The sequence below is a fragment of the Diabrotica undecimpunctata genome, chromosome 8 (genome assembly GCF_040954645.1).
Source record: "Diabrotica undecimpunctata isolate CICGRU chromosome 8, icDiaUnde3, whole genome shotgun sequence".
NCBI lineage: Eukaryota > Metazoa > Arthropoda > Insecta > Coleoptera > Chrysomelidae > Diabrotica > Diabrotica undecimpunctata.
The window spans coordinates 49,026,853-49,053,429 of NC_092810.1; the positions used below are offsets into that span (position 1 = coordinate 49,026,853).

The 26,577-nt window shown below is 33.5% G+C and overlaps 1 protein-coding gene and 1 long non-coding RNA gene across 2 annotated transcripts in view; one reads left to right on the forward strand and one right to left on the reverse strand.

Moving 5' to 3' along the window:
• Positions 1–894: 894 nt before the first annotated feature.
• On the reverse strand, positions 895–6,007 carry LOC140447523 (uncharacterized). The gene is made up of 2 exons (XR_011951604.1): positions 2,923–6,007; positions 895–2,717 (listed from the first exon to the last, which is right to left on the reverse strand). It is a non-coding gene; the product is annotated as an uncharacterized lncRNA (long non-coding RNA).
• Positions 6,008–12,115: 6,108 nt separating this feature from the next.
• The window catches only part of LOC140447524 (activating signal cointegrator 1), a 28,045-nt gene continuing 13,583 nt past the window's right edge, over positions 12,116–26,577 (forward strand). The window contains exons 1-5 of the mRNA XM_072540221.1: positions 12,116–12,274; positions 12,342–12,565; positions 12,976–13,094; positions 21,229–21,284; positions 21,340–21,601. Coding sequence (XP_072396322.1) covers positions 12,204–12,274; positions 12,342–12,565; positions 12,976–13,094; positions 21,229–21,284; positions 21,340–21,601 — 732 coding nt within the window. The 5' untranslated portion in view covers positions 12,116–12,203. The remainder of the gene's footprint in view (positions 12,275–12,341; positions 12,566–12,975; positions 13,095–21,228; positions 21,285–21,339; positions 21,602–26,577) is intronic.

A 26,577-nucleotide genomic window follows, 5' to 3' on the forward strand; every position in this document is an offset into this window, starting at 1 on the left:
GGACTTTTGTACGGAAGTGATACCTCTTCTTTTTAAAACTACTTTTTGGTTTTATATGTAAGTCTTCGTTAAAATGTAGTATTTTGTTTTTTAACTGAAGGTGTAATTAAATTTAAAACATATTTAAACTGAATCCTATTCATTCTAAAATATCCATAAGATTTTTCATCGTCATCAATTAATTCTTTGTATAAACTCCAGTATTCATCTTCCTTCTTCCTTTCTCTTAGCATTGGATGTACTTCAAACCTTCTTTTTACTACAGTTTTTCTTTCTTCATCGTTAAGTAGAAGAGCAATTGCACATAATTTTTGTCGAGAAAAGTGAGATCATATTTTCACCGAACCAAACTGAAACGTTCTATGTATGAAAATGTGAACGCGCAGTCCGATTGCTGGAGTGGAAACGCTACGTGCCGGAAACTATACGTGCACGATAATATGCCGCGACCTTAACCCGCGATATTAACGAACACGCCATGTCTTTAATAATTCACATGTAAACTTATCAAAATTCCCTATTGTATAAATTATTTGAACACAAGAAAAAATTATACCTACACCCAACATATATGATACGTTGTAGGTAATGTCAAAGGAAATAAGTTTTTGCTCTTATTCGTTGTAATCGTCACCATTTACTGACTTTATGTGGCAGCCTAACGTATAGTTTTGTTTTTTTATTTCAGAGTTGTAGATAGTTTTTACAAATTTTAAAATAGGAAATGTGTTGTTTGTGGTTTTGAGAGTAATAGCAAGAAATCACTTAATGAAAATTGTGCTAGAACCAAGTGTATAAATGTGGCTTAATGTAATGACGTAATATTAAAAAAGAATTTGGTAAAGCGCACATAATGTCTTTTTGTTATATTTGTAACAGTAAAATTTTAATCTCAACTAATGCTTTTAAATGAGGATATAGAATCAAAACTCGCTTTCTCCAAAATTTTTGTTTGTCATAAATGGCTAAAAACTTGTAAAAAACAAGCCATTACAGTTATCACACGGATTTAAGTTGCATATTATAGAATTTAACCATAGAAATTGATACTACATAATGAGTGAAATCCAACTTTCGTCAATAATTAAATAATTGGCATTTTGGTTTGGAGAAAGCTAGTTTTGAAGCAAACTTTTGGAGAAAGCAAGTTTTGAAACAAACTCATTAGGAGAACCAATTCCATTTTGGAGATGGAATTTTTGTTTTTTGACTATTTCAATAGAGTAGAAGTAATTAGCTTGATATTGATACAACACATCTTATTGATTCCATTAATATAACGCATTCGTAAACCGTGTTATAATTGGATTCATTGGAACATTTAAAATTATGTGCGCATGCGTTAAGGCTTTGATCCATTTTTAATATTTACTAAAAAAATCCATGTTTTGTTACAATAAATATTTAGTAAAGCTTTTTTGGCATTATTGGCTTAGGAGTCAGTCTAATTACTCAGATTCTAAATTTTTTGATGATTTTCCCTTAACGATAAAGGCTTATACAATTTAATATTTAATATAAGAAAGGGACGATATGAGATTGGGACCTATTTATTTATTCTCCTTATTTTATACAAAAGGACATTTTTGTGCAAGTGGTAAATTTAAAAGCATGTAACAATTCCATCTTACCTTAAAAGAATTTTACCTATACAATATAAAACTTTCCTAAAATTTACAACCTTTTCTACTATCTACTTAGTGTTGGCTGTACCTATATCTAGAAATAAAAAGTTAATTATACATTATAATTGGACACACATTGACGTACCCAGAAATACATATCAATAAATTTTACCTAATCTATTCGATAGTAACATATTATGCAGTTTTAGAGTAATAAATTTTATATATTAACTAAGCAATTAGGTAGTAGTAGTAAGTTTGTATATAATTGCCTATTCTTTATATCTCTAACTACTATTAATGGATTACAACAAAATTAAAACAAAAAATGTCTCACTGCAAAACCATGTGGATGACCTTTAATTAAGTACAACTTGGATTTTAAAAATCGCCCTTCATTAAAAATTTATAATATATGGAAATGAGTGAAGCAAAAAATAAAGACACAAGAGAAAAGAATAAGATAATATAGATAAATAAATTTAATCATCACTAAAGGTCATGGTATGCGTCAAATAAAAATCCCCAGTTAGAGGATCAATTTAGATATCCTAAGAAGCGTTTTTCCGAGATAATAGAAAAAGCCACTTAACGTCAAAAAATAATAAAAATACCAACGTATACAATAGGCATTTTCATCACTTTGTACGCATTTCTTTGTATAACATAATCGTTTTAAAATATGTTCAACATTGTCCCTTTGGGTAGAGCAGTTACTCGTTGCTTCCCTAATATATAAATAAAAGGTATTTATATGACTTTTTGGGTACTTTGATGTGTTGATTAGGAAATAAAAGCAGGGTCTACTTAACTATAATATGTCGAGAAATCAATGACTCTAAACTTTTTGATATTTTGGTAGAGATTGTATTAGTGATTTCCACTAGAGTTTAAGATTATTGTAACTTACTATTTAAACATATTTTATATGATTTTGTCACAAGAGATTAGAAATTTTACTACAGTATCGATAAATTCATCATAACTGCAGATATGTTTTAATAATTATATTACTCGTCAAATAGAAAACATGCTGTAGACGTTTCGACAAATTACTATCCTCAGTATATCAACCTTTTTAGAAAACGGTACCTAAACGGTACCTAAAGCGGATACTGGAATGGAGACCAAGAGATGATGCCTACCGAAGCAGAGGTCGTCCACCAACACGTTGGACTGACGATCTAAAACGTTGTCATAGGAATTGGATGCAAGAGGCACAAGATCGAAATAGATGGAAAATTATGAGGGAGATCTATGTCCAGCAGTGGATAAGCGAAGATTGAATGATGATGACCTAATACCTACATTTTCGAATTGTGTATGTCTCTATAAACTGTTCTCTATAAACATACATGTTTGTTCATCCTTCGGATTATTCCTGGCTTTAAAACATTGTCGCTTTATTAGCTTTAGAGTGGTTCTTAACAGATTTATTCAACAAGATAATTATTCGGGTTTTCGCGATCTCAATTCGGTTTTTTTTATGACATTTGTTCTGTCATCTGTTATATTCTATGTTTATGGCTAAGCATTTTTCGGTGCTTCTCTAAATAGATTTGTAAAGTACAGACTCCTCTCTTCTTTTTCTATAAGAGTAATTCACAAAGATTTTTATTTCGTTTTTCTCTTAAATATCCTAAAGTTGGAATTTTGTTTTGTAAACTTCTTTTTTGTTTTCCTTTAAATATTTATTGATGCTTTTGTGCTATTTGTGATATAGTGATTTTAATAAACTTACCAACCCATCTACTACCTTTAATATTTATATTAGCTGTACACTGCTATATTGTAATACACATTTCATTCTTCTTCTATCCATTACTGGAGATTGTCAAATATAAGGAAAAATTGATCTATAAATGAAATAATTATTATACTTTTTCAAGGAAATAGTTATTACTTTTACTTAAGAGCGTAGGCGCAAAATTTCGAACAAATGCCTTTTAAATGCATTCATTTTTTTCGAATCCTGAGAAAACTAATAAATATTTTTAAAAAATGTAAATGCAGAATAAAATATTGCATTATTACCGACGGCCGAAAGTCCCTGAAAACTGCTATAATGTTTATTTTAGTAAGTTACAGAGGTGAAAAAGAAGACAAAATTAAGTGTGATTTTTAATTTCAAATATCTCATTAAAAAGAAACTTTTTGTTTATTCTAAGGGACTTTCGGCCCTCGGTAATAATGTAATCTTTCATTCTGCGTTTACATTTTTCAAAAATATTTATTAGTTTTCTCAGGAGTCAAAAAAAATGAATGCATTTAAAAAGCATTGGCCCGAAATTTTGCGCCTGCGCTCTTAACTACTGTAACGTATACATTTCAACTACAGACTACTTACTTTTATTAGGTTTTTTTCCGATGGCTTTATATTTATCTAAAAATAGATTTCTGCAGATTATTTGTACATGTGTTCCTATTAATTATATAACCAACAATACACTGCAACCACCCGTTATTTATTGCAAGTTCATAATTACCCAGAAATTTTCTTCGCATTTTTTTTATTCTGAAATATATTTAATTGTATTAACATACATGTATTCGACCACTCTACTTGAAAATTGCTATTGTCTGATAAAATTACCAGTTTGTAATGATATAACGGGTTATTACACGCACTTATCTATGAAAGGGTCAGTTTTGACAGGCGAGTTATCCTATTTTAGGAATGTTTACAACTAGTTTGGTGTAGAAACGTCAGATGCATTGTTTTTAAAACAATTCTCGATATTTGAAGTTTTTAATAAATATTATAAGCATTTGTGACAAAATAATTTTTTCCAAATCCTAGTTGAAACACATTCAATACAAACAATAACTGAAATGTTTTATAAGTGTTTCTATGTGCTTTACTCTTATTTATTTGTTGTACAATTGTTTGATATTGGGATTATGGTAGCAATGTTTTTTAAGTATTATCTATATAACTTAGTTTTAATTCTAAGTACTTCTAACCAAAAATAGCTATATCTATTACTTAAGTCGTTAAATGAATCATTATGGTTAACAAATTTGAAATTTAAAATAGGACTTTTCATCAGCCGCCATGTTTTTCGAACAGACGATTTGACAATGACATATAATATATTATACATTATACATACTGGTTTATAAATTTATAAAGAAATATTTATTAAATAAATATTTTTTATTTTATAAAGAATTACATATTCTATAACAACACAGCTTCGTTGTTACTTTTCGTACAGGTACATATCATAAAAATAATTGATTAAAAAAAATTGATTTGTTAATTGTGGCACTTTATTTTTTTCAACAACTAGACTTTTTTATATTAATTATCTATATTCCTAACCTAATCTGTTTGTTTACAAAATGCTATGTCTAGTAACGCGTATGTTGGCGTAAGGCGGAAAATTATTCGAGTATTAGGTAGGTACTTACTCGTATATAAATTACGGAAAATCACTCGAAAATTACTGTGATCTTTAGCTCCGGTCGACAATTGATCTACTGTCTCCACAAAACGCAACTCTATCAAAACTAGTTATTTTATATGCACACTACTTTGTTGTCACACCAAAAAGGTCAAATATATTCTGTAAAGTAACTAAGTAATAGCTATAGCTACCTATTTTATTAGATTACGTACAAATAATTTGGACTATAATAAAAAATGTAGACTGTTTTGTTTAAAATGTCTGTAGGCTTAGGCAGAAAAATTTCACGATGAGTGAATGGATATTATGAATGTTTTGTGTATAGCAAAATGTTTAAAATGTAGTGACTTATTTATTTATATTGCAAGGCTTTTTGTTCTCTCTGACGCACAATAATATACGCTCAAATTTATTGATATATTGCCTGCTTAGGAAGAAGCAGCGAAGATTCTCGTTTTTGGACTGCTCCAACCCGAAGGATATTTACTCACTCTGATCACGAAGCGCTGCTCTGTTAATAATACTCAAGAATCAAAATTCGTAAATACTATTGATTTCGTTGATTCTTCCTAGGTTACTATATACTTTTAAGTCAACTGGGATATAAGATCTCTTTAGGTCACACACAAACATAAATGTTTAAATATACCTATACAATATACATAGTTACGAATAAGTGTAATAAACAAAAGTCGTTACTATTTAAACATTTCGGTATCATATCAATGCGCCTACTGGAGGAGTTCCTACAGATATTTTTTTGTAAATAAATAATAATTATTAGGTATGTAAATATTGAGTTGTGTGTTTTTTAATTATAATTTGCATTTGAGAAAATTAAAGAATGTAATATATTTTATTTAAATACCTCATATTTATGTAATGTGATACAAATATCTGACTAAAATTATTTTTGGTGCATGAAATGTTTATTTTAAAATGTGTATATTTATTCAAACAAAAAATAAATTTGGTTCGAAAACAATCTTGTTTTATTGGCGCATAAAGGCTGCGAGAGGAGGCTTCGGGATGGTACGATGGCTCAATCATCACGATTTCAAGATCGTTTACATTGAGCGTTAACACAAAGTTGCCTCTATACAGGTCGCACGATATGGGCAAAAACGTGCTACCCAGCAGTGGCTCCATCCCATATATGATGATCTTCGTAAAGTTTGTTTAGCAGTAAATGCTTGACTTCAATTAGTACCAACTATAAACATCCTGGGTTAACCGATAATAGTATAAAAGGCCCGGTTTCAGATAAAATTTAAATATGTTTCCTGGTAAAATTTGTCAATTTTCATTTCTTATTGTTGATTTAATTGCGTACAATCCAAACTCGTTATAATTTCATTAATACAGATAAGGCTATATTGACGAAACTATACCGATAAGAGGGTTTTTTGAATTCGATTGTAGTGCGCGACGGGTTTGCTATTCAACTTTTAACTGGTTTTCAGTTATTTATATAATAATTTTATGGAACTGAACACCAACCAGTATTTAAATACGATTTCTTCATAAAATTTGTTTGTCTTTATGTATCACGGGAAGTGTTAAGTAGTATTACTCAATTTATTCATTACGTTTTCTATTATTATGTGGCGTCTGTAGGATAATAATAATGGGGCTTCTTCTAATGTTCGCGTAAAGAAGAAACATTTATCTGTAGATGCAAGCAAATTGTAAAAACTATATACCGTACCTTACTTAAAAGAGGATTTGACACAACTTCCGCTACGAGTGAAATATACGATTTGACGAAAATACCTCTGACCACAGTAAAAAGAATTACATCAAATCCCATAGAAAGGAGAAAAAAAACGTAAAGATTCCAGTTCCACTAAATGTATGGACGAAGCCGATATATAAGACAAAAGCTCCGTCAAATAAAGGGAAAAGAATAACGATACATGCTGGATCAGAAAGAGTGTCCACTCCACAAAGCTCGTACCTCACAGACGATACCACTCGCTTGATTCTGTAGGATCCATCTCTTTTCGGGTAGAATTTAGCTGTCTGACCTTTCGATCTGTTACTGGGAGTGGTTGTGTTGGCCCATACTGAATCTCCTTTGAATGGACTAGATTCCTTCAAACGTCGATCAGCATATTATTTGTTTTGCCGATCTTAGGCGTTGCCGTGCTTAATCCTCGATGCCATGTTTCAGCCACGCGTTTTAGGTGTGGGGTTATCTGAGATATAAAATTCTCAGATTCTACAACTTTGAGGATATCTCGATTAACTCGATCTAGAGGTCGCAGCTCACGTCAAAAATTTAAATATGCAGCGGTTTGTCCTGTGGACTCGCTCCATACCGAGTTTATGGCAAATCTAACCATTTGTATCTTCTTAGCCCAAGTGTTATGCTCAGTTCCTACGAGCATAGCAAGTTTTGGTTTTAGATCTCTGTTCTTGCGCTGTACCATATTAGCAGAAGGGTGATAGAGTGGAGTAAAAGGCTTGAGTTAAGACTAATATCTCCACGCACTTAGTACATGTTCCATAATCAAAATCTTGCGTTTACCTTTTGATCCTTCAGGTAACGGTCCAAATAAGTCGATGGTGAATGTTTAAAGAGGAAACATTGCGCATACACAGGGGTTTGTAATAAACCACCTGGTTTTTGGTTAGAGACCTTATATCTTTGACAATCTTAGCATTTATCAATATAATGAGCGGCAAAATTGCGCATGCCTGGAAAGAAGAATTCTTGATCAATTCTTCTCAAAGTACGTTCAATACCATAATGGCCAGCAGTTAGCGCATCATGATATTCCTTCCTAATGGCTTCACGGTCATGTGTGGGTACTATTAACTGAGGCACTTCTTCGTCTTCTTCCTACGAGTAACGGTAGAGTACTCCTTGTTTGAGCAAGTATCCACGATCTGTCCATTTTACATATTCATTCGAATTTGGGTCTTCGAATGATTGGGTTCTTTTGGCAACATCTGGGTCTTTTTATTTTTCCACCCTGGTCTCATATGCCGACCGATTAGGCAAGTCAATTTGCTCTCGACATTTCTCGCAAAACAGTCAGTGGCGGCTTTTGGGGGTAGGCAGGATAGGCCGGGCCTACCCAATAATTTTAAGAGCTTTAAAATTGAAAAACATATTTAAAAATTATGTTAATGCATGTAAATAACTTTTAAATGTACTAAATCACTCAATACATTACCGTCCGTTAAAACAACTAAGTTATTATATTACCACAGTAAGCATCGAATCGTATTCAGGCTTTTAAATATCATTAATAGGCCCTATCGGAACTGGCCGACCCAGCTCACATAAGATCCCCGTTCAAAAAGCGTTTGAAGTTAAGCAGCTTGCCGGACAACGAATTATATTGTCGTGTTTACGCTTGCTGTTTAGGCACCAGACGATCGGGCCTACGATGACCATCGTTGTCACTTGTAACGTAATTATCGAATTGTAATATAAATTTTCTTTTAAATTATGATAAAAAAATATGTAACATAATCTTTAATTGTAACATATTTTTAAACAAACAACACAATTACAAACAAGTGCACGGTTGCCCAAATAAATTTAAAAAAATTCGTAAAATTCGAAGAAAAAAAATCACATTTGCATGATTTCTATATCGCCTGATTGTATGCAACTTATATATGTGAGATTGTTTTATAACTGATACATAAAAATGAGTTTTTATGACGCTTTACCAGGTTGCAGTAATAGTAATGTTGATAGTGAGTGTTTGGATATTGTTGTTTCACTATTGGAATCGTCATTATCTAGAAGAACTGAAATTGATAGAAAAAAAAATTATTATGAATGGAAGGCCTACTCCAACATTGCGAATTGACCAAAAAGATGGGAAAAAGGTGCGTACTTTTAATTGCTCTTGGTATGATATCTACAAATGGTTGTCTGAAAGTATTACGAAAAACAGACTATATTGTTGGCCGTGTTTGTTATTTTCTAATAAGAAATATGTATAGAATTGTGAAGGATACTTTGATTTAAAAAATATGTCTACCTCCTTAAAAAAACATTTCAGTTGCAAGGAACATTTCAGTAATTTGCTGTCCGTTAAGGATGTACAGAAGAGGGCGTTTTCTGTTCGCGATTTGCTAGATGAAAAATCAAAAATCGCAAAAATTAGATACAACGCAGAAGTTAAAATGAAAATTAGTTGGGGGGAGGGTCATGACCCCGTGACCATAGCTATGTAATTTGGTGGCTTGGCCTACCCAAAATTTTACCACACCAGCCGCCACTGAAAACAGTATATCATTGTTTTGACATGGTAGTCTGGAAAGTGTATCGGCTTCCATGTCATAGCCTTGGACCAAGAGTACTGATCTTGCCAGCTTTCCTGTGTGAGATTTCATGCTTAGCAGCCACTTTAGGGGCCGGTGATTAGTCTATATTGCTGTTTTAGTACCTTCAGTATAACTTCTAAACTTTTCTAAGGTCCAAACAACAGCTGAAGCTTCTCTTACTGAAGTGGAGTATTTGTGCTTGGTAGGGGTTGGAAGTCTGTTAGCGTATTCCACAGAATGGTTTTCATCGATATCTCCTTGCAGCAATACTGCTCCTAACCTGTAACCACTAGCGTCAGTACGAATAATATACGCTTGATTTGCATCTGCTGCCTTAAAATTGGTGCTGTGGTCAGTAACTTCTTAAGAGTTTCGAAGGAGTTCTGTTCTACTTCCTTCCATTTCCATGGATATATCCGCGAAATTGTTTATAACTCGTTTATCGACGAAACTAACTCGCCATCTGAAGGAGAGATTTTACTTCCTTAACGTTTCTCGGAAAGGACCGTTCTGATATAGCAGCAGTTTTATCCGGATCAACGGAGATTCCTTGCGGAGTTATATCAAATGTAAATATTTTACTTTTTTGCGAGCAAAAATGAACTTTTTTCGATTTGCCCCAAGATTAAACTGATTTAGTATATCAAACACTGACTGAAGATCATTTAAATGTTTATCAAATGAGCTGGATCGTACGATAAGATAGTCTAGGTAACCTAAAATCACAACGTTACTAAGACAACGGCGAAAACGGTCCATGAGTCTTTGAAAACTCATCGGGGCACCTTTGAGACCAAAAGGCACCCGTAAGTACCGCGAAGTTACGAACGGTGACACAAACGCAGTTTTACCACGGCCAGCTTCCGCAACATTAACTTGATGACATTCAGATAATAATTATATGGTAGACATATAAAAAGTTCGCTTAGCGGCGTATAATAAATCGTCCATACGCGGCAACGGATAAGAGTCAGTAGTAGTTACAGCGTTTAACCGTTGATAATATATGCAAAGTCTCGTACCGCAATCTTTTTTCAGCACTAATATAACCGGCGCGGCCATGCACTTTCACATTCTTCGATGATAGCTTCTTCCAGGAGTTTATCTTACTTAGTTTTAAACAGTTCCTTCTTTGCGCCAATTTTGTGTCAATTCGATGCTTAGGATAGGCTGTATGCTCTCCCCCCATTCTGAAAGTATTCTTCCGACTTTCTAAAAAGTCATCGAGTCAAGATCGTTTATATTCAGCTAGCATCATTCCTTCATCCTGTCTTAAATGTTTACAGAGATAAATTTCAGTAGGTTCTGTATACTTTTGGATTCAAACAATAACTGCTGTCGTATGCTTTCATTTTAAAACACCATTCCTTATTATTCAAATCTAAGCTATTTCTGCATTGGTCAAAAAATCTATACCAAAAAGAGTTTGATTAGGTGCATTGGGAAAAACTATAAACTTAGTAGGCACCATTTTATCCCTTAACTGTACATCAACTACCGTTATCATCACTCGTTCATTTCTACTAACACCATCGGCAAATTTTACAGAAATTTGTTCTGACTTAAACGTTTAATCTTTATGTTCCAAAAGGTTGTACAAAGTTATACCAGCTACACTTTGTGTAGCACGTATATACTGTATCGATTAAACCTTGAACTTCGTGAGCTAATATGTTGATGCGTAAAACCGGTCTAGGTTGAGGTGAAATAAATATATCAACGGAGAAATCCGTATGGCTACAAACTGAACCTGGTTTACCACAACCGTAATAAGTTAAAAGGTTGTTTAAGCTATCGTGCGGTGATTTTGAAGTAGTTGCTCAGACGGTAGCACTAACCGTACGCGAAAAACCTAAAATTACTTTGGAAGTCGTAGGTGGAGCTTGATCTTTAGATTGTTCAGCAAGTAATTTGTGACAATCTTCCTTAGAGTGACCTGAAACACGACAATATCTACAACGAGACTATTTTTGATACGATTCACGATTGTGGGAGGTATTCTCCTCCTTAAAACTACGTTGGCTAAAGACATCCTCAACTTTTCGTGATTCTCTAAGCAAATGTTTAAAAGTTGCGACTGATTCTCGAGAAATCTTTTCTCTAATATTTATTGTGCAATAATCCGTACACCATGTCTAATTATTGAACCAAGTAACATGTAACTTTTTCATGGTAAAAAGAGTCTTTTATCTATTTGCTTAAGAATTGTAGAGAAAATTTTTGTTAGTGGTGCCAGCACAGACTGGTCTCTCCTACAACGTCAGCTTGTGAAAGACCAGTCTGAATTATATTCATAGCGCTTACCAGTTGTGTTATTTGTGTTAGATGCCGACGCTCCATGACTATAGTTTCGTTTAATAATCTTGTTTTACTAAAATTTTAAAGTAAATACAGACAGTCTTTAAAATTTGAAGCAATATTTCTTTACAATTTGAAGCAAATAATCGTACGATGCGTACGAATTTGAGTCACTGTCACTTTTGCCTTAATAAAAGAGTGCAATTGGCAGATTAATTTACATGGCATATCTTAATTTGTAGAGAACAAGTTTTCAAATCGAATGATGTTTTAAAAAATGTTTTTATTGAAAAAAAAAAAGGAATAATAATGGTGTTCTTTAGACATTTGTCATGTGTGTATATATGATTTACAAATAATAAACATTTATTATTTGTAAATGAGAATAAAATACCGAATTGATATCGTGTAGCTGTGGACACCATAATGTCAATAATTCAATAATTATATACAAAAGATAGAAAGAAGTAGCAGAAGCTTTTGAGTGGATGACGTTTACAAACGAGGTTAAGTTGTTAAGTATACAGGTTGAGATAATTCAATATTTTGTAATATTACATTATATATTTTATTTATCATCATGGGTGATACTGCTATATTAAATTATTTAAAAGTAATTTTAGGAAACGATGTATCAAACGACATCGTCAGGTATGTTTTATAAATTACGGTTTTTTTTTAAATCTATCAATAATTGACTCACAAAAATTATTTTAAGTTACATCAAAAGTATTAAAAGTGAAGACGATTATGCAGAGTTTATGGAAAATATAATAGATAGATCAAATTTAGGACATAAAAATTCTTATGATGGAATCAGAAATATTATATTTCGGAAAAATGCTGAAAAGGAAAAAATAGAGACAACAAATACCAACAAAAAGGGTAAAAAGAAATTTAAGGACATAAATGTGTATCAAGAAAAAAAGAAAGAAAAGGAAGGTTAGTACCATAAAAATGTTTCTTTAGGGGACAATTTTAATTTTGTAGATAGTTAAAGTTGGAAGATTATTTGCTCTTGTTTGCATTAGATACAGCCTGCTTTTAATATTCATTAATTATGTAGTTATATCAATATTGTCTAATTTATTTTCTCCGATCATTTAATTTATTTTGTTGTGAAAAACCGACAAAATCCAATTTAAAAATAGACTTTTAAACCTTTATTATAATTTAATTTATTTTGTTAATAAACTGCATGTCAGTAATTTTTTATTTTAAGTTACAATTATTAGTATTGTCTATGAGCATGCATTCTTGGTTGCGTAGTAACTTTCAGCCACTTCCAGTGGAAGTCAAAATTTAACTAACAGTATCACAAAATCTTTTGTTACCTTTATATTATGTTTTAGGTCGTCAAGTCTGTGACTGTTTAGGACAAGAGCATGATTTTATGAATAATTGTATGGTATGTGGTAGGATTCATTGTATAGAGGAAGGACCAGGGCCATGTTTGTTTTGTGAAAATCCGGTAAGATCTGCTTATAAATCTATTTTGCAATAGTCGATTAATTTTTTTGTACATAGGTCTCATCTTTTTCCGTCTACAGGTTTTTATCTATTGATACTTTTTAAATAGTATAGTAATGAGGATAAAGTGTTAAGTTCATTGCCTTTAAATCTTTGCTATATCCTAAACATATTTCTAGAGTGTATTTACTGTATTTTAAGTAACATGCCAGTGACAGTGTCACAATCTACACAAACTATAACTATAGCAACAAGTATTGTAACGATTATTTTGCCTACCACATTGGGATCATTATAGGGGGTTGAAAGATGAGGACAGAAAGTACTGTGGGTACTGTGGCAGAGATAGGGTAAGCAAAACAAACCAGAACATTTGCGAACAGCTACTCAGAGTTTTTTTGGAGAGCTGGGTCGTGGGAAAGTGAATGACAAGGGTACTGGACAAATGGTAACTACAAAAATGAATCAAAAGGGTACTTACATGAATCTCCTGGACAAACACAATACAAGAAGGTTCTTAAGCTATTTAAAATAAGGACGCTGCTTAGAAGAATCTTCCTGCTGGGTGGAAAGATAGGCTTCCCTTTAATAAAAAAATAAAGAAGGGTTAGAAACTTTTTATAGGAAATAATACTCTTTTTTTAGGAAAAAAATTTACATATTTATTGTTGTCTCACCACAAACAGTTACAAATATAAATAGTAATACAAAATAACAAAAAAAAACTTACTATGTTACTATCGGTTTACAAACTCTAGAAGTTAGAGATACTATAAGAGCTTACAATTGTTAATGGGCGATATTTTGTAGCAGAAATAAATTATTACAAATGAAAAATATGTATCTTTTTAAATGGAACTATGCACAAAGGTTAACCTTTAAAAAAAAAACAAAGCAAAACAAGTTCTAAATTTATGGTTGGGTATGTACCAAATGTCAAAAAATAAAGCTAACTGTCATATGTCAATACAAAATTCTAAACTTTAAGAATAATTAATATGACAGCTTAGCCACTAACTAACATTTATGATTTCACTTATTACAATTTCTAAACTTGTCACGAAAGCAATTATGATGGAAAATGTCTATTTTTAATTTAAAAGTTCAACAAAAAGTTGCCTGAATTTCACTAAATGTTATTTTTTTTTCCTATAAAATTTCTGAGGTTGGAACTGGACTCAGGTTCATTGCAACACAAACAAATGCATCTCCAAACTGCAAAGATAGTCTGAAAGGACCTGGGACTTACAAGATGAGGGTGGATGCTGGGAACTGGGAAGCAAACCTCAAAACTCGGGTTTTAGAACACTCAAGCCTTTGCCTGGAACCATGTGAATAAATTTAAAAGTTGTTTGAAACGCCGTTCTTCAAATCCCTTAGGTGAGAGACTTGACCTCGTTCTCCGTCGTACCGGCTTCCACTCTTGCGTCTCGCCCTTCGTGTCAGATAAAGGGACTAGCCAATCGGAATTCTTTTCAAAGGCAAGGTAGATTCAACCTTAAGATGGCTTGGGTTGAAATTTGAAGAATTTTTAAAACGCAAAATATGAATTATTTTACTCCGCAGTGGAATTTTTTTTGATATGTTCAGATACTTACGTCACAATATAAACTGAAACTCAACGAAATTTTATACATAGCCCAGGGGCGTACCGGATAAATTTTATACTTTGAATATTCGATGGTTATAAGGAATTTATACATGCTACAGTATACACCAACTTAGTGGAGATTGTCGTATCTGGAAATATACCAAAACATTAACATCTACAATCAATATCAATTCAAATTGTTAATTCAGCAAATAATTTAAATTTTTTCATATTAAATGATGAATCAATAACTAGGTTCAATTCTACCCTTGAAACTTTTCTTCCATTGATTTATTTCCTTCTAATATTCCTTGAAATTAATAACATTGTGTTTACTCCTCTACAAAAGTGGCAAATACAAAATGTCGACTGTGCCTTATTTAAAGAATAACTTAATGAAAAAGTACTAGATATTATCGTGGAAGATATTGACTCAACACTTTCAAAATTTTACATACTGATAATATAGAAGTTACCATAAAAATTGCACCTTTGTGGAACGACAAATGTGAGGAAACACTGCCTATTTAGAAAAGGTACAGAATAGAAGAAAACTTAATTAAGTTTAACTAACTAAATTAATTAAACTCAGCCAAGGTAATTACCACAGGAAGTAAAATTGAATAATTTGAAAAATATGTTTAAAATATCGATTTGGAAAAAGCTAGAAACCAACAATAGAATATCAAATATTTGGAATTCAATGTATCCAATCATAGAGAAATAACAGGAAAACTTTCAGAAACCTATAGAAATTCATCTACAAAGGACAGCTTCACTAATGCATTTCTACAATACAAAGAAAATAAGGAGCAGAATCTTATAAATACACTGATAAGTAAAACTGAACTATTGGAAGCACACTAAAACACACATCACCTGGTATAGATGATATTTCAACAGTACCTTCTATTTGAAATATTTAATACAATTTGGAGGCAAGCAATAATCGTAATATCAAAACTCAAGAAAACTGCAACAAACCCAAACTCTTATCAGCATATTTTTATGAAACATGCACACCATGCATCTTAAAAATTAATAATAAATAAGCAATTGATGTGGATACTCGCAAAAGATAACTTGCTCATACCAGAAAAAGATGAATTCAGATGTCTTAAATCTACAGATAATGTGCTATACCCTGAAAATCACAGTTATGAAGCATTTAACAATAAACAAAAATTCAGTGCTCTGTATTTTGACATTAGGATGTAGAAATTTTTGTAAAAGCATCCGTAAATGTAAAGCTCCCACAATTTAAAATAGATAAAATTGAGAGCTTGTCTAAAACTAGTGCTTTCAGTTTGTCATCAGACAAAATACACAGTTTTATTTTACCCAAAAAGCCCATTGAAAAATTCAAGTATATTTTAACACATAATTGAAAAGCTTTAAAGTGATGCAGTGAAGTAAAATATCTTGGACCAACATAACTTTCAGCTGGAAGCCACATATTAAGCAATTAGCTCTGGTATGTCAAAACAGGCTAAACTTACTAATATGTCTATCAAATTAAGGCTAGGATGCAATGTGGCTACTTTAAAGAACCATCATTCTCTCCAAAATAGATTACGGATTTATTGTTTATTTATTTATTTATTTAATACATGGGATAACCCCATTAACAGTTTAAATTACAATACACAATATCACAGTTAGGTTTCAAAACTTGAAATTACTTATAATATAAAATCAATATTAAAAAGTTTAAAAAAATGAGACTAAAAATCTTTAACTATTGAAAATATCAAAATCGCGATCATTTAATAGCCCCATGTATCTATCCAACGGGTTGTGAATACCATAGGTTGTTTTGTGGAAAGGAATATTGAAAACATTGTGGTACCATAGAGCTTGATGGGGAACATTAAAGTTAATCTGGCTTTGGACAGGTTTGGACAATCAATAAATCCATGTATGATCTTATATATAAATATAGCTCCTGATATGTCACGGCGGTTCTTGAGTGAGGATAATGATAATTGTTGTTCAGTACAGAAATAATCATGATTTTCAATAGTAGTGTGGATGTGGTAAGCACAATATCTCAAAAATTTATGCTGGACTCTTTCTGTGGTATCAATATTGTTCTGAAAATAGGGTGACCAAATAACTGAACAGTATTCCAAAATAGTTCAAACTAAGCAACAATACACTAATCTTGTTGAATTAATGGAGAAATACTTGCAATTCCTAGTAACAAAACCAAGAAGTTTAGATGCCTTTATTGAAAATAAATAGAGTTTGTGGTCACAGAAAGTAAGCTTCTCATTGAAAATAACACCCAAATCCTGAATAGAAGAAACATAATTCAGTGGTTGACTATTAATAGTATATGCTTGTTCCAATTCTATTGACTTTACGAGAAAAACTTATAAAACAACATTTTTTTACATTTAAGTGGAGTTTGTTCTGATTGCACCAATTTTGTAGTCTGTCTAAGTCATCTTGTAGCAAGGCTTGATCTTTTAAACTGTCTATAACTTTCCAAAATTTCAAGTCATCTGCCAACATTAGACATTTGCTATTTAGGAAACAGGAAGTGATGTCGTTAACGAAGATATTAAAAAGAAGTGGAGAAGTGTGGCCTCCTTGAGGAATTGCAGATGTTACTGTGATACTGTCAGATAGATGACAACCTATCTTGACTCTTTGAAGAAGAAGAAGACACAATTTGTAGAAGTGTTTCTGTGGTTTTATGAGAATGGAGTTCAGTTTGCTTCTTCTTTGGTATATGAAGTGAGAGTAAACCAGATGTGCTGGGTTGAGGATCCAAGACTGAACTATCACTTGCGTCGTCCTTACCATAGAGTTGGACTCAGGGAAGTTGTAGGTAGGCGTAATCAGGAATAGAGGAGGGCGTGAATGGGAACACCCCGCAGGTCCGGAAGCCTTCCGAACCCATAGACATTGTTGCAGCTTGATACCAGGCTTTCTGTAGAAGTTGGCCAAAGTGATTGCGTTGTATCTTCTTCTCAGGATTTGCATTTCCCCATTCGACCGCTTCTCTTCGGTAGTAAGCCTTCAATGGTTTGAAAAACGATTTGTGGAGAGGCTGTAAGTAATATGTTGTGTGACTGGATGGGACAAAAAAAGTGGACATCATTTTCCAGCGCTATCTCTAATATGTGCGGCGAGTTAGTGTGCGATTCGTGTCCGCCGAGCAGTAATAGGCATGGACCAGCTGCCTTCCTTGGGATAAAGTGGTTTTCCAGCTAATTTTTGAAGAAGTCTTCATTTATGTAGGTTGATTTCCCACCCATCAACACTTCAGATCCGTTAGGCATATTATCGAGCCACACTTGCTGTTTGTATACACCTTTGAACACTGTGTAGGGCGGTAAAAAACTTCTCTCTGCATTGCAACATGTAACAAATGTCACCGTCCCTCTTTGTTCTTTTCATTGCCACACTTGGACTGACATGCTGTCTTTGGTTGCTACAACTTCTTGCGGAGCATTGTTCAATAATTGCAAACCTGACTCATCTACATTGTAAATATTTCCGAGTTTGTTCAAGGGGTTTAATGAGTCTAACGTCTTTTTTAACAAATTGAAATAATGATTGACTTCTTCCTTTGCCATGTCGTCCGTTGGGTTTTTTGAAATGCCAATGAAGGCTTTCGTTTGAGAAATGCGTTAAGCCATCCCCTTCCTGCTTTGCGTTTCTCTATATTGAAATGGTCGTAGGAAACTCTGCCCATTTGTTCACTCAGGTTGAAAGCCATTCGGCAAAGTGAATTTCTTTTTGGCGCGTAGTCTGCAGCCTGCAGTCTCTTAACATGTAATTTTTGTTCTGCGTCCAGGCCAACGGCAGTATGTTGTCCGGACTTGCCTTTAATGCTGTTCGCTGTTTTGAGTTGGAATCGTAGGATTTTTTTCAGTATCGCATATCATTTAGCGGCACCCCTAACTGAAGAGCCGGCTGCAATATCCTTGAAAGCGATACGAAGGTTATCTTCAGTCCAGCAGCCCCGCATGTTCTTATACTTTTAGCTAGGCTTATCTACAAAAGGAAAATCAGCTACATTAAAAATTAGTAAGAATGTTTTATTTATGTGTCATAAATCATATCCCCCGCGTCATATCTTCCGCAAAAACAACGCGTCATATCCCCGATTCGAAGCCATTTTAAATAAAAAATGCAAATAGTAAACAGTAGGGATTATGTGTTTAAATGAGTCATATTATTAATGCACAATAACGTAGAATACACTAAACTAACAAATATTTGCACAAAAAAAAAATAAGAGAAGTGACTGGAATGGGTCGAAATATTCAGCAAGGACACATAAAAGACAAAAAAGGAGTACTACTAATAGATTTACCAGAGAAATTAAGACGATGGGAGGAGTACGTTAGAGAACTTTTCCAAGATGAAAGAGGTGGAATGCAGAAAATACAAGAATTAAATCCTTTAGAGAGACAGAAGATCACGATAGATGAAATCAAATATGCTATCAAAAACTCTAAAGACAATAAGGCAGCTGGATTAGATGAAATACTAGTAGAACTGTTAAAACTAGTGGAAGAGGATAACTTGGAAGTATTGGCAGATTTATTCAATACGGTGTACAATACGGGAATAATACCACAAGAGTGGGTGAAATCAGCATTTTTAACCATCCCTAAAAAACAAGCAGCAAAAGAGTGCTCATATTATCGAACACTAAGCCTCATGAGTCATACTTTAAAAGTACTGTTGAAAGTAATACGTAAGAGAATATACGAAAGGCTAGAGGAGGATATTAACGAGACGTAGTTCGGGTTCCGAAATGGAATGGGTACTCGAGAAGGACTATTTGCCATCAACATTCAGCGATGTCGGGATGTAAACGTTGATCTACACTTGTGCTTTGTTGATGATGAAAAAGCTTTCGATAAAGTGAGACATGAAAAACTAATATCAATACTTATGAACAAGCGCATTGACAGTAAAATTATAAATATAGTGCAAACATTATATTGGAACCAAAGTGCCATAGTTCAAATTGATGGGCAACACTCGGAAGAAATGAAGATCTGTAGAGGAATTAGACAGGGATGTGTTTTATCGCCACTTTTGTTTAACGTATATTCTGAAGAAATTTTCCAAAACACCCTCAATAATATCAAAGCGGAAGTTACCGTTAACGGAAAATTAATTAACAACTTACGATATGCAGACGACACTGTGATCATAGCAACGAGTATAGAAGATCTACAATATCTTATCGAAAGCTTAAGTATGAATAGAACTGAGATGGAAATTACTATAAACGCTAAAAAAACGAAGTACATGCTAATTACAAAAAGACCACAAAATATACATCACCTATTGACAATCAATGGTAACGTGATAGAACAAGTAGAAAAATATCAGTACTTGGGAACTTTGTTCAATGAAACCAATGATCATACTGCAGAAATAAACAGGCGAATAGAGATTGCCAGATCAGCATTTATACGAATGAAGCCACTCCTAACGTGCAAAAATCTAAATTTGGAGATCAAACTACGTACCATTCGCTGTTATATATTTTCAATATTATTATATGGAGCTGAGACTTGGACATTAAAAAATTGCAATTTAAAAAGAATCGAGGCTTTCGAACTCTGGTTATACCGCAGAGTATTAAAAATATCTTGGACTGATAGAATTACAAATAAAGAACTACTGGAGAGGGTTGGTAAAGAAACAGAACTAATCACCACTATACAAACCAGAAAACTGGAATACCTAGGTTACGTGATGAGGGGACCAAAATATGAAATTTTTAGTCTCATCATACAGGGAAAGATTCAAGGAGGAAGATCTGTTGACCGAAGGCAGAACTCATGGTTGAAGAATCTACTTGATTGGTATCAATGCAGATCTATTGATTTGTTTAGAGCAGCACGTTCAAAAATAAAAATAGCCATTATGATTGCCAACCTCCGTAGGGAGACGGCACTCTAAGAAGAAGAACAAATCATTTAAAAAAAAGACAAATTACAAGAGTTTGAAATTAGTAAGATGAAATTTTTATGGTGTTTACCTGCAAAAGTGTACACAACATCAAAGCTGCCCCCACGACGGATCGCTATACACTCACTTGGACCTACTTCACCTGGTGGCAACGGTGGGTACTATCGCTCACAAAGATATTTCCCGCGCGAGCAGGCAGAGCTTGCGAGATTTTGAAACGCGTCATATCCCCGATCGGGTCATATCCCGCACGTTTACCGTAGTCACAGTTTCATTAAATTGTATTCAGTAATTGTTAAAATAACTTCAAATTGTTAAAATGTGTTTTTCCTTGGTGAGAAGGCATTGAAATTATATTGGAAGTACCTGATGAGTTCTTTTTCGATGTTTTAAACTGTGTAATGACTTTCAATAACAGCTTAAATACTGATTTGCACTACTAAAAACACTAGCAAGAAATCACAGTAAAAATAATAATCAATTCAATCATACCTTTAAGGCTGCTGCAATAATAATTAAATTCCACAAAAAATTTTATGAATCTGCATAAACTTTTTTTACCTGTATATTGAACTAAGATTTATTTATGTTGTAGGTAACTGTAAGGGGTGAGGAAGGCTTGAATGGAAGAAAACAAAAATCAATTATGAAGTAAGTTTTAGTTTTGAATTCTATCCAAAGTTTACAAATTTTATTTTTATTACAGACCAAAAGAAAACAAAGTATTTGATGATGATAATGACTACTTCAAAGTAAATTCCAAAAAGAAGGATGGAAAAGATGACAAAAGAAAAATGATTGTTGCATTAGATTTGGCTTCTAGAAAAGTTATTGAAGGTACCAAAGAAGATGAAAAAATACGGAAAAGGTTACTCAAAGAATCTATAGAGCATTTAAAGAAGGTTGAGCAAATGTACAAAGACATCCAGAAGAATTCTGAAACATCATATCAGAGAAATATAGTAGAGGTAAGAATCAATTTATGAAAAACAGTCAATTTCTGGCCTATGCTAAAAAAACAATTTTTTTTCCACAATTTGTTCCAAATATATCGAAATGAAAACCTTAATCGTTTGTCTCCTTCTAACCAAAATTAGGATCATATAATTCTCGAACCACGTCAAATACGGAAAGCAAATAACTTACAGTGTATCTCCAATTTAGCTATCGTCAATCTTATCCAGGACATGTAGAACAAACATTTTCACTCACAACTTTTTCTTTTTAATCTATTAAATTAACTTTGGTAAAAATTCACTGCTTCTCAACTTTGGCAACCAAGCTCTTTAAAAATTGATTCTAAGATGATCTCCTTTCTCTCGTTCCCTTATTTTTATCTTACACTTCCTCACCTTAAATTAGAAAATAAAACTTAATAAACGTGTTCTAAGAAATTATCGAACATTTAGGTTTTTTGTGGCAATAATGTCAGGAGACTTTGAGGTTTCCAGAGCAACAACTAACACATCCATGGAGGAAGCTACAACTACCTAAGGAAAGGAAAGCTAAACGTTTAGAACGTTTCAAACAACAAGAAAAGGTTAATGCCAATTCATAGTAAAATAAAGGAAGAAAGTATCGGCATAGCTCTGCTGACATTGTTGCCACAAATTGGTCGCATTGCTCATGTAGTGATCCTTTTCCAAGTGAACATTCTCCTATCCTAACTTGGCTGCAGTAGATCTAGTAAACTAGTAGATCATAAATAAGAGTATATCGGATATGGGGTAGGCATAAGAGAGGTTCGGATATGCTAAAATAATACATAAGAGAGGTTCGGATATGTTGTCAAACCCGCTAAACCGGTTTTGATCTCATTAAAGCCGCACCTGCATCGTAAGCCGGTTTTGTTCTCATTAAATTCCTATTATGTTAAACCAGATTTCTAACCTGTCAAACCACATGTGCATGTGGATGGGAGCCAGTTGTTTTTTACTGATTAGCAGATGTATACCTGTCGTCGTTAAATAATTATGCATGGCATATGGGGTATTTAAGAGATGTGGTGATTGAAGACATCAGTTTTATCTTGTACTTTCGAGATGAAATAATGCAAGTGTGTTAAAACCTTTTCGCGTGTATACAACCTACGTCGGCATATGGAAAAATGTAGCAACGATCAGCCATGCTCGTATATAAGTTGTAAGTGCGGAAGGATTTTTACTTTTATGAACAATCTGCGGCGTCAAGTTAGTCGTTGTGACCTGAATTGCCCTATCCCTAAAAAAAGAAGGTTAAGACCAATAGTCGTTAAAGTGCTCGAGAATAGTGTGACTAAACTAACACATGTATTTTTTTTAAGCACTTGTTATGGTTAAATATACAGACATGTAGAGAATTACTCCAGTGAGTAACCTTTTTACAATTATAAAATTATAATTTTATTAGTTTGAATACACTGATTATGTTCAGTTGGACAAGTCGGACAGCAATTGCCGTTTTAGTCTACGCACTTCAAAGACGTTCCGCACATTTAGTTGTCGAGCAAATGCATTAGGATGCACTAGCACTCGTTCACAGTATATAGTACTAAAACGTTGTATGGCTTCTTTCACGGATTCTAGGGGGATGTCGTGTTGAATCACCTCATTGGATACATAGTATGGCGCATTGACTATGGTACGCAGCACCTTGTTTTGGAATCTCTGTAAGATGTTTGTATTGGTGTAATGGATCGGGAAGAGATTTGTAACACTAATTTAAACACTCCGAGAATTTTGACGATTATTTATTTTATTTCAACTAACATCGATTTTTGAGAGGAGGTGTGATCAAACGCGTTGACTGGTTAACTGACTTTTCTCTACTTACTATCTATTTTTATTACTTGACTGAGATTTCATATTGTTTGTTGGATCATTGACGTTACTATCAGAATTTATATTTTCTATTATTTTAATGAGCAAAGTTCAGTAAGCGTCCAAATGTTATTTACTTTTCTATTGAAGTTTAAACAAGAAATTAGTTGCAGATATTTTGACTGTAATTTCCTAATGAGATATAAAATGATTATATTCCCTTAACAAAGGAAATTTGTTATTGTTTATTCTTTAATAATAGTAATGTTTAATTTAAATGATGATAGGAAAAGTTGCTTTGTGCTGATTAGTTAAATAAGGACATTGGCGTAACCGAAATAGTGTCGTTTCATTACATTGGAGACGCTAGCAGTGCCCCATAGCTGAATCCCATAAGTCCATATGGGCTTGAGGATGGACTTGTAGAGTAAAATTTTGTTATCCAAAGATAGTTTTGAATTGCTTCCAATGACGCAATACATATTTCTCAATTGAAGTCCAAGCTGTTTTCGTTTGTTTAAAATATGTTTTTTCCAAGTTAGACGGCGATCCAAGTGCATGCCAAGATATTTAGCGTCCTCGGATTGAGGAATTAGACAATTATCAATATATACAGGGGGCCATGTTTCTCTACGTAGCGTGAATGTAACATGTATTGACTTAGTTCCATTAGATTTGATGCGCGATACTTTCATCCATTGTTGAATTTTATTTAGGTTTGATTAAAGATTTCTTGATGCTGTTGATGGATCTGTGTGGGATGTCAGGGTAGCAGTGTCATCTGCATACGTTGCAACAGTAGTTGTACTAGATGTTGGAATGTCCGCTGTGTATAAAAGATATAGAATTGGGCCGAGAACGCTGCCTTGTGGGATGCCTGAGTGAATAGGATATATCTTAGTGAGCTCGGTACCGTGCTTCATCAGGAAGTGTCTATTTTCTATGTAGGATTTTAAGAGCTGGAAGTGGGGATAGGGTAGGAGCTTCTTTAATTGTATTTGTAGTCCTATGTGCCATACCTTGTCAAAAGCCTGAGATATGTCAAGGAAAGCAGCAGAACAGTATCTTTTGGCGTTAAAATCCTTGTTTATTTGGTTGACTAGCCTATGCACTTATTCTATGGTTCCGTGTTTGTATCGGAAACCGAATTGATGTTCTGGAATTATTTTATGTTCGTTTATTATCGTTTTTAACATGTTTACGTATATTTCTTCAAATACTTTGCTAATCATAGGCAAAAGGCTTTTCAGCCGGTATGAAGATGCATTTTCCGGTCTTTTTCCGGGTTTAAGGATCATTATAATTTGTGCCACTTTCCATGAATTAGGGAAGTAGTTTAGGCGCAGGATTGCATTAAATATAAAGGTTATTAGTTTTATGCACTTATCCGAGACTTCTTTTAGAATATTGCCAGAGATTAGGTCAAATCCAGGGGCTTTTTTGATGTTGACTTCATTTATTGTTTGTTTTACTTGGTTGGCTGTAAATTTCGTGTGGGGCAGATCCATTTGAAACGGTGCTGTTAGGAATCTGGTTAGTTCTGTTTCTTCCTCTGTAGATAGTGTAGAAGGGTATGGCGTGAATACTTTTTGAAGGTGTTTGCCAAAAAGATCAGCTTTTTCGTTGTAGTTCCTAGCCAAGGTATTTACCTCATCTTTGATTGGTGTATTATGCTGTTGTGGCCGTTTGAGTTTTTTCGTGGCTTTCCAGAGTGAGTAATCTGTAGCTTCAGTCGGTGTTAAATTTTCTAAATATTCTTGAATTCCATGGTTTTCTTCTTCATGGATTAATTCCTTTAATTCCTTTGTTGCTTTGTTAAGTTTTTTCTTATTTTCTGCCGTTTTTGACTATTGCCAATTTTTCCGTAATTGTCCTTTTTCTGAAATTTTTTGTTTAATTGTGGGAGACACATTATTTCTGTTTGGAGATGGTTCGTAGCTGGGAATCGCATACCATGCAGCAATTTGTATGCTTTTTGTTAGGTTATCTACAGCTGATTCTAGTTGGAGTTCATTTTTCAAGGACAGATTTAGTGAGATCAGGCTGTCTAGTTTTTCTCTAAATTGGGACCAGTTAGTCTTGGTGTTATGCAAAGTTGGTTGATGTACTTTGTTTAAGATTTTTTCGAAGATTCTTATTATAAACGGTGAGTGGTCTGATGATAAATCGAAGCATGATTCAGCTTTACATTTTTTGGTATCGATGCCTTTTGTGATGCAGAAATCAACGGCATCAGGTATTTTGTTTAAGTCAGACGGCCAGTAAGTTGGTTCGCCAGTAGAGATTTGTTGCAGGTTATTTTCTAACATCGCTTTAGATAATTCTCTGCCTCTTGGTGTTGTTAGTCTAGAGCCCCACATCGGATGTTTTGAATTATAATCTCCACCTGCAAAGAATTTGTTCCCTAGAGTGTTGAAATATTCTAGGAAATGTTCTTTTTTAATGGCATGTTTAGGTGGGCAGTATAAGGCAGATATCTTGTTATTGGGCCGTGTGCTTCCTCAATTGTTAAACTGGTTCCTTGCAGGTAGTATTTGTTATATTTTTTTCTTTCGGAGTGTTTAATAAAAGCACGTATTATTATGGCGCTTCCACCGTGAGATCTACCGTCTGGGTGTCTTGTATGATACAACTTGTAGCTGGGAATCCGCATGTAGTATTTGTCTGTAAAGTGAGTCTCGGAAATTAAAATTATATCAATATTTTGATTAAGTATGAATGTTTTGAGTTCTTTAGCCCGTTGATAAAGGCCAATTCCGTTCCAGACTACTATTTTATATTTTGGTTGTAGCGATCTTATTGATGACAGTAGTAAGCAAATTGAGCATTGTGCCCATTTGCTCCATGAGTTTTTGCATCATTTCTTCCAGCTTGGCAAAGTTGTTATTAGGTTGGTTAGGTCCTGGTATTGCTTGGTTGTTATAGCTATACTGTGGTTGATTTTTGTTGACTATTTGAGCATAGGTTAAATCAGGTTTTTGTTGAGAATTATTTGTTTGAATAGGTGGTTGCATGATTCTTTTCTCTCTTAGTGTAGGATATAGCTTCTGCTGTAGTTGAATGTGAACTTGGCATCCTCTATAGTTAGCCGGGTGGTCACTGTTACAATTGACACATTTTACTTTGTCATCACGTAATTTTCGAGG